General features: G+C 41.7%; 1 protein-coding gene across 21 annotated transcripts in view; it reads right to left on the reverse strand.

Annotated features, from left to right (window-relative positions):
- obscnb (obscurin, cytoskeletal calmodulin and titin-interacting RhoGEF b) overlaps window positions 1-8,891 on the reverse strand; it is a 76,357-nt gene that overhangs the window by 54,530 nt on the left and 12,936 nt on the right. For 20 of the 21 annotated variants that reach the window (XM_040019833.1, XM_040019945.1, XM_040019916.1 and 17 more), the window contains exons 1-5: window positions 6,374-6,596; window positions 3,460-4,543; window positions 1,347-1,616; window positions 836-1,096; window positions 86-391 (exon numbers count right to left, since the gene is read on the reverse strand). In XM_040019833.1, the coding sequence (XP_039875767.1) occupies window positions 86-391; window positions 836-1,096; window positions 1,347-1,616; window positions 3,460-4,534 (1,912 nt within the window). In that variant the 5' untranslated portion in view covers window positions 4,535-4,543; window positions 6,374-6,596. The other variant, XM_040019802.1, reaches the window with a different exon arrangement.

The following is an 8,891-nucleotide window of genomic DNA, read 5'->3' on the forward strand; positions in this document are numbered from 1 at the left end:
AGGCCCGCAAACAGGATTTTAAGAAGGAAGAACAAAAACCAAACATAGACATAAATGACAACAATCACAGAGAATTCAGTCTTACCAAGGTAGAAGGTTCCAGGTACCTCCAGGTAGGCACTCTGCCCAAAGTCATTAATGGCAGAGATACGGAACTGGTAGCTAGCTTCTTCAGTGAAGTTGCAGATTGTAAACTCTGTTGTGACAATGGTTTCTTCAGCATTGCACCTCTGCCACATTTGGGTACCAACCTTCCTTCGCTCTACAACGTAGCCTTTGATGGGGACAGGGCGGTCACTGTCAGGAGGAGACCACTGAATGGTGATGGAGGACTCTGTTTTGTTCTGCACCACAGCGTCAACTGGGGGATCGGGAGGATGCTTCCGGGCAGCTAGAGAAAAATATTGTGATGTTATTTAGTTGGAGTACTAGTTTCAGTTCTTCTTTTGTATTTAATATATGCTGATATTTGACCTAACAACAAGAAATATATCGAGATACACTGTTTTGTATAATTCAATAAATGTTTGGTTCATTATTGTACCAAAGGGTCCTGTCACCCTCCCCTCATCCCCAAATGATTGCAGCAGATGGCTGGAGTTTTTCCTTCCCACTGTTGCCAAGTGTATAGTCATAGGGGGTTGTCTGATTGTTGGGTTTTCTCTCTAATATTGTAGGATCTTTACCTTACAATAAAAATCGCCTTGAGGCAACTGTTGAAATGATATTGCACTATATAAATAAAATAAATTGAATTTAAATCAATCGCCACAAAATATTTTGTATATATTTACTACAGATATCATCAGAATGTATCAAACAACCTTTAACCCACCAGTAACTGAGAATCGGGTGGATGTCTTGCAGTCTCCAGCCACAAACGCCACTTCTCCAGAGTCCTCTGCCTGGCAATCTCTAATTGTGAGTGTGTACTGTCTAAGCACGCAGCCGATGGAAATACGTGAATCCTCTTTTAACTTCTCGCCATTGCGAGTCCAGTAGGCGTCTGGATAGGGATGTTCCAGCTCCACGCAGAAGATGACAGTGTCGCTAACAGGAACTACTGTCCTCCGAGGAAGTTTCTTAGTTATGTTACCTGAGATATAAGAAGAAACTGATTTGAGATGAAGAAAACAGAACTGAAAACTGCATTTTTCAAATAGATATAGGCAGTAAATAATGGTCCAATGTAGTAAACGTTCACAGACCAGGTCATGTCGCATTAAGTACCCACATGAGATGCATGTAATATTTACATTAAACCCATATAGACAATTGTAATTACACTTGATAAGTGCACAAACAATGAAGAAGAACAGTGGAAAGAAAAAGAGTCTCTACCGTACCCAGGACTGTGAGCTCAGCCACAGTGCGACTGCCCTCTTTCATCTCGCATATATAAACTCCATCGTCGTTGGTGGTAACGTTGTGTATGGTGAGGCGACGGAGGGTGCCGTCCTGCTCCATGCGATATTTAGCATTTTGCTGCAGTCGCGTTTCCTCCATGAACCAGTTGGTATAAGTGGAACTAAGAGGCACCTCACACATGAGTGTGGCTGAGGTTTTTTCCTGCACCTCCACATCCTGCAGCTTTCTCCTGAATGGCACCTTGGGTTCTGGCACAAGGAAATATGACAGAATCTTTAACCAAAGCTGAACTACATCACACTTTCAACTTCTACATGTATTTACCCACATATTCAAATATATGTCAGGCTAATGAAATATCAATAAAGTGAGAGAAACTAGAACATTTAAATTCAGGAATCAAGTGTAGAAAATCTGATTTAAGAAGTGAGATAAGTTCAACCTGAGCACTCAGTATAGCCAAATAAAATATTTAACATTTGCATTCATGTTTTCCAATATGTTTCCTAAACTGTGCTCTCCAAAGACTAAGTGAGTTAATTTCATCTAGCCATGCTGAATATTTTTGCTTCAAGCATGGTTGTAATAGCATCCAAACAGGCACTGCAAAGATTCAAATACAGGATGGCTTCCAAAGCAAACATAAGATTACTTTTTATCACCAGAAGTGGCAATAAACTCCAAATCCAAGGGGCGGGTTACACCATGGACAGTCTGTCACATTTATAGAATACATAAGGTGCACTGATAGGAATGGGATCCTTTCTGTCAACATCTCTTATTCATCTCATATTCTTGTTCTTGTTCCAATCCACTGCCTTTATGTGTGAATTTTGCACGTTCTCCCCTTGCCTGTGTGGGTTCTCTCTCTCGGACACTCTGGCTTCCTCTCAAAGTTCAGAGTCATTCATTTTAAGTTAACTGGTGATTCTTGGTGTGAATGTAAGTGTGAATAGCTTTCTTTTTCTGTATGTTAGCCCTGTGGTAGACTGGCAACCTGTCTAGGGTGTATCCAGCTTATCCACCCATTGACAGCTGTGGTAGACTCCAGCTTAACTTCAACCCTAAACCCTAAACTGGACAAGTACTAAAGAAAATGGATGAGTATTAGCAAACTACTTCTCCAGTGCATATGTAAAGAATGGTATATAAAGACTATCATGCAGTTCATGTGCTGGATACTGTATTTGCCATTACACTACCATTTATTTTCTAGCCACATATAGTAAAACTTCTTTCCATTTCAAAGCTTTCTGCAAAACTCCAGCAAAGTACCAAATTGCCGGGAAAATATCACACAAAGAACCAATTTTCCTGCACTTTGAATTCAGCTGGTACATCGGCAGCTTGGCACTCGATATCGGACTGACTGGAAATTAATATCTGAAATAAAATCTGCAACTCTACAGCTTCATATCCTGGACCAACATCTTCCCGAGGGAAGTCACATCAGCAGTGTGCCAAAGTGATCTACTGAGTGAGTGACCATCTTAGCAACTGTGAACTACTCATCGCCAGCAGAAAATAGCTGCAACACAACACCTTACTTCAGGACATGAGCCAGAATTCAGTCTTGTTGTTAAAAGGCAAACAACAACACCCAGAAGATTCAGAAGAGTAATTACAGTTCCCAGTAAGCACTGCTCTCAGTTTGTAACTATTAAAATATACAAATGAGTCACACTGCAGAATGGGGGACACGATATTTAAGTACAACGGATGCTGCAGATTATAGATACACCATGACAGTGTTATAAACAGTGTAATAAATTAATATGCAGCTCAAAATATCCTCATCAAATAAACCATTTACTTCTCCTAGAAAAGGATTCATGACTTCTAAACTATTAAATATGTACATAAGTATGAGCTTTTTATAAACATTTGTATCTTCAGAGGGTTAGGGTCTTTGACCTGAGTACTACAGACAGAAAGTGAGTTGAGATTTGTTAGCATTATCAAAAAATAAGGTAAAGCCAGCCTTAATATTTCCCTGCATACTTATTGGAAGTATGCAAACATATCTTTACTAAAAACTTACTTCAGGAGGATTTTCTTAACTGCGATTGCTCAAAAATGGTAATAGCTTACCTTTGACTGTTACTAACACAGCGCTGTAGGTCTGCCCAGCCATATTGGTTGCATTGCAGGTGTAGAGGCCATTATCAGTCTGCTTGCAGTACAGGATTTTCAGGATGAAGTTCTCAGCTTGGTCCTCATAAATGACATGTCTGCGGCCCTCGCTGATGTTCGTTCCATCCTTCCTCCAGATAGTGTGGGGTTTGGGGTGACCGGTCACAAAGCAGCTGAGTTTGGCATGTTTCCCCTCAGTCACGGTGCAGGTACGAGTGAATACACCTTTGGGAAGCTTCGCCAGGGCAGATGCTCGCAGCTCGTGTTCCAGGCCCAGAGAACTGAAAGCATCCGTGATTTTGGCCGTGGAGGAGGAAGAAATGGAGGCGCTGCTTTCTTCATTGCGGTAGATGGAGATCTCCTCTTTGCGCTTCTGTAGGTGAGAGAGAAGGGAGCTGCTCTTATCTACAGCTTGGCGGTGGGAATCCTGAGCATCTACAACGAGGGCAGCCGCAGCTTGTGCGCGGCCGACAGTGTTCTGGGCCCTGCAGGTGTAAGTGCCGCTGTCCAGGTTTCGTACGCACTGGATCTTTAAAGTGCTGCCATCGCTCTCAGAAATGATCTTGATGCGGTTGGTCACCCCCAGGTAGCGCCCATCCTTTTCCCATTCAAAGTTGGCCTCAGGGTAAGCTGCAACTCGGCAGTGGAAAACAACATCACCGCCCAAAACAACGCGTGCAGAGGCAGGCTTCACCATGAAAACAGGGGCCTTCTGAGACATCTCTGTCGGCAGCGCCACTTTGAGGGTTACAGCGGCGTAAGCTTCACCGACGCTGTTCTTAGCTCTGCACATGTACTGTCCACTGTCCTCCAGAGTTAAGTCATAGATGGTCAGGCGATAAGCGTCTCCATCTTCCACAGTCTTGAAGCGGCCTCCGGACGTCAGCTTCAGCTTGTCTTTTTCCCAGGTTATCAGTGGAGTTGGGCTGCCCACAATTGTGCAGCTGAGTGTGGCATCCTTGCCCACACACACTGAAAATGCCTTTGGGCGAGTGAGAAACCTGGGGGCCCCTCCAAACAAGTTTTGTTCCATCGTTTGTTCCTGTGATCAAACAAAGGGCAAATATTACACATCTTATAAGTCTTATAAATATCTTGGAACAGTTATTGAGTCCAAACTCAACTTTGAAGCAACATGTGTGCAAAAAATCTCCACACTGATAAAACCATTTGTTTCATCCTGCTTTTTTTAGTCTATTTTATCCTTTTTATTTGGTGTCACGGTGTTGATTTCTGCCTCTCTCTCTTTTGTCCTTTCGCCCTACCCTCAACCTAACCCTGACCCCAATCAGTCATGGCAGATGGCTGCCCCTCCCTGAGCCTGATTCTGCCAGAGGCTTCTTCCTGTTAAGAGGGAGTTTTTCCTTCCCACTGTCACCACATGCTTGCTCATAGGGAGGCATCTGATTGTTGGGGTTTTCTCTCTATTACTGTAGAGTCTTTACAGTATAAAGCACTTTGAGGTGACTGTTGCTGTGATTTGGTGCTATGTATATAAAATTGAATTGAACTGATATTTATCTGTGAAGGACAGAAAGGGCAGATTGGTGAGCCACGGCTGAGCTCAGCATCACTGTACACCACAATTATAGTGTCTGCTGGGCATGATTTTACTGGACAATTTGCTCCCTTTGCATAGTGACTTTCAGCTTCTCGTCCCAAAGTGCAAAACAATACGGTTTACAAAACAACTTTGTTCCAGCAGCCATTACTCAGATTAACCGAGCATAGCGTTGCTATCCTACATGATGCCAAGTGAATTCTCTGTAATTATAGTATAATTATTTCTTCAGTATGTTTTATTAAGCTTATATATTTTCTGTGTTTGCACTGACAAACATGGATGGAAGATGGATGACTCTCTACTCCAGACCAAATCTACCCATGGGTACAAATAAAGTAATTGAAACAATAAAAATATTAAATAAATAAATACAAAACTGATTTTATATATGTACAAGTTTAATAACCTTTATTAAAAACACCAATCTTCAACTGCAAGTATAAATAAACCAGGAAGTACAAATGTAAAAATTACAAAACTATATCAAGAAAAATAAATACATTTTCTATTATTTCCTGTAGATCATATTCCTCCACAAACACCTGTCAACTTTACACAAACCCATTGTAAAATCTGGCCTTCTGCTATGTGTTCTCTAAAATATGTTATGCTATGAAAATAGACATAAATCCAGAGTTAGGGTGGCATATTTATAGCTGACAGTTACAGTAGCTATATATCAGTCAACATATCCTTGACCTCCCTCAGCGGACATTCATCAATACAAAGACCTATTCAAAGGGAAAGAAGCTAAATAGCAAACAAATTCCCTCACAACAAGGTCAGAAAGAGCGCTTATGTGTCTTTCAAACAGTGACATTTACCAGCTTTGTCACCTCCGCCGCTTTAACTGCCTGTCCCAAAAATAACCTCAGCTGTCAGACTCCGTCTCTGTCCATTGCCATTTGTAGAAGCTAAAGGGACATCAGCTGTTTGATAAAGCTCCCACTTCACAAACATACTTCATTTCTAGCACTGTCCGTTTTCTACCAGCTGAGGAAAACTCGTAAAAAAAAGACACTGGAATTTAATGAACGACTAAAAAAATCACGGAAAAAATTCGACAAAGGAGCTTGTGTTTACTTAAATATAACAGAAACTTCGGCTGGATGATGCGGTTAGCTAATGAACTCAAATCCGCCCCTGTAATAGTCACAGGTGAAAAATGACAGCTATCTACCTCTTTGAGCTGCACCTAAGCTCAAATTAACCAACAAAAAAAGGAAAAGAAATTCTAACTTCGACCAAGTTCCCATGTAAACTTTACTGTAAGAAAATGAGTTAACTGTTGTGTTACTGCTTCTTCACCTTGAGTCCTTAACCGCTCAGGAAATTCAGGCGCTGAATCATGTGGGCCAAACAATCAATATCCCGTCAGGATTTCCGGATGATGGCCCTCTCCAACAGCGTTCAGGGGCTCCACATGGGGGGCAAGAAAACGTCTTCTTTGACCTCAAATATATTTCAAAATGGTTGTAAATCCAAGATAGTGAAACATCCCCCCCGTCTCCTGCAGTGGGCGGTTGAGCAGACTTACTTTTTCTTTCTTCTCTGGTGCCTCATGATGCCACATAGCTGACGTGCCTATTTTGGCGCAGCCTCCTTTCCAAAATAGACCTGTCATTTGGAGATAGGAGATAGCCTGATGGTGGCTTCGGGAAGGAGAGCAGGCTGGCCTGGCCTCTGCTGGGTTGCTGCTGCTGCAGGCTGGAGACGACAATACGGACACAAGTCATAAACAACTCATACTAGGTGTAAATGTGCCGCGTGTGGACGCGTCAAGCAGGAGCAGTTTATTGAGTTTCAGTTCAGTTCAGGTTTAGTTATATATCAGTCGCCTCAAGTCGCTTAATATTATAAGTTAAAGACCCAACAATAATACAGAGAAACACCAACAATCAGACGACCCACCCAATGAGCAAGCACCTTGGCGACAGCAGGAAGGAAAAACTCCCTTTTAACAGTTAGAAACCTCTGGCAGACAGGGGCGCTACTCCTATTAAGATATCTCAAGGATTGAATGTTCAGTTAAACTTCTTTATCCTGACAGAAAGATGAGTTTCCTTTAAGATTTTTCACTTAAGAGTGCATGTAAAATGAGTTTGATTTATGTTCTGTACTTGAATAGTCAAGGTAATTGAGCCCCCATTTTGGGTGGCATGCCTGGTTTTAAATTCACAGGCAGGGTATAATTCTGAAAACTATGTCCCGTAGGGGATTATTCATGATTTGAAGACTTAACAGCGCTGCAAACAAAACTGAACCTCCACTTCTTGGCTTGTTGTTGTTCACTTGTTTCAGACTTTCTTAGATGTGCAAATCTGAGATGCTCAAATCAATCTCTTGCCACCTCTGTCTCTACTTAATGAAAGTTTGCCTCAGCTTACAACAGCTCAAGATGTGCCAGGTTAAATGTGAAGGTAATTAACACCAAGACATCATTAGATACTGCATCACAAATCCAGTCCCTGTCATCATATTACCAGTAACAGAATCCGGCCTGCACTCTGATATCATTGAACATTTGCAGTGGTGACAAAGGCACAAACAGCTTCCTCATTCTTCTGCCTATTTATAGAATTAAACCCCGCTCTGATCTCTGAACAAAAACATAAATCTATCAGTCTGCCTCTCTTGATAGTTCATTCATTTGCAGTAGTTGTAGTGAATAATAAATCCACTTAATCTGCTTATGATTAGGCTGAGAGGTTGACTGAGCTTGCAGCAGACTGTTTTCCACAACATCCACTGTGACAGCTGCTGTCCCCAGCTCATCAGGGCCAGAATGAAGTTATGACTTCATATTGTCCATATTGTGGAAAGGACTAGAATGCAGTAATACTTTAAATGTATCCTTAGTGAAGTATTCACTTTGATTAAATCACTTGATAAAGCATGGCAACAAACCTCAGGTTGCAGTGCACGTTTTTAATATAGACTCTCAATTTCCTTTTAGGAAAAAATCATTCTACTTGAAGTGACTAAAGCTAGTGTTAACCCTTTTGTCCCCAAACTTTGGCTTCCATGTTATTTTCTTACTCTTCCAGTGCGGGCTTTCCCCCCAGTGCCAGTGACTGACAGCAGCAGGTAGCCTGGACCCTGATTTAAACTCCCAGAAACTCTAGCAGACGGTAATCCACTGTTGCTGCTTTCCTCTGCTTCATCCTCTCCTGGCCACTGTGTTTAGTTTCCATACTCTAACTAGAGTATGTGTACTGAGGAAGAAAATAGTTTAGATAATGCTATCCTCTGTGTTGGCATGAAATACGTCCAAACCTTCTACTGCGGTACTGTGTCACAAATTAGCACAGGCTAGGTTCCTTGATTTCAAATCACTTAATATACCAAAACAACACCACAACATATTTCTGCAACTTTTTGGTAAATGTTTAAAACTCACTTGCAGACAGTAACCACCCTCTCGTGGCACCTGCCAACAGCCTGGCTATAATTTAGCAATCTAAATACTAAACACTAAGTAAAACATGTCTTTGTAATGAGACTTTTCTTTTTTTTTTTTTGCTAAATGGAAGCAATGCATACTCTCCAGTCCGGTCTCCGTGGCCTTCCACTTGACCTCACAGCCATTTCGAGAATAAGGTCATAGCTGTATCATGTTCACAGCTTGAAACACATGGGTGTTACCTTAAGAACAGTTACATGGCAGATGACAATCAAAGGAGCTTGCAAATAAAAGACTTCTTTAAGTTGCTTGAAGACGTTTTACCTCTCATCCGAGAAGCTTCTTCAGCTCTGAAGAAGCTTCTCGGATGAGAGGTGAAACAATGGCAGATGACAAGTGAGACAAATTTTAGTTCTACCAAAG

The sequence above is a fragment of the Simochromis diagramma genome, unplaced genomic scaffold (assembly GCF_900408965.1).
Source record: "Simochromis diagramma unplaced genomic scaffold, fSimDia1.1 OVJJ01000205.1, whole genome shotgun sequence".
NCBI classification, from domain to species: Eukaryota; Metazoa; Chordata; class Actinopteri; order Cichliformes; family Cichlidae; genus Simochromis; species Simochromis diagramma.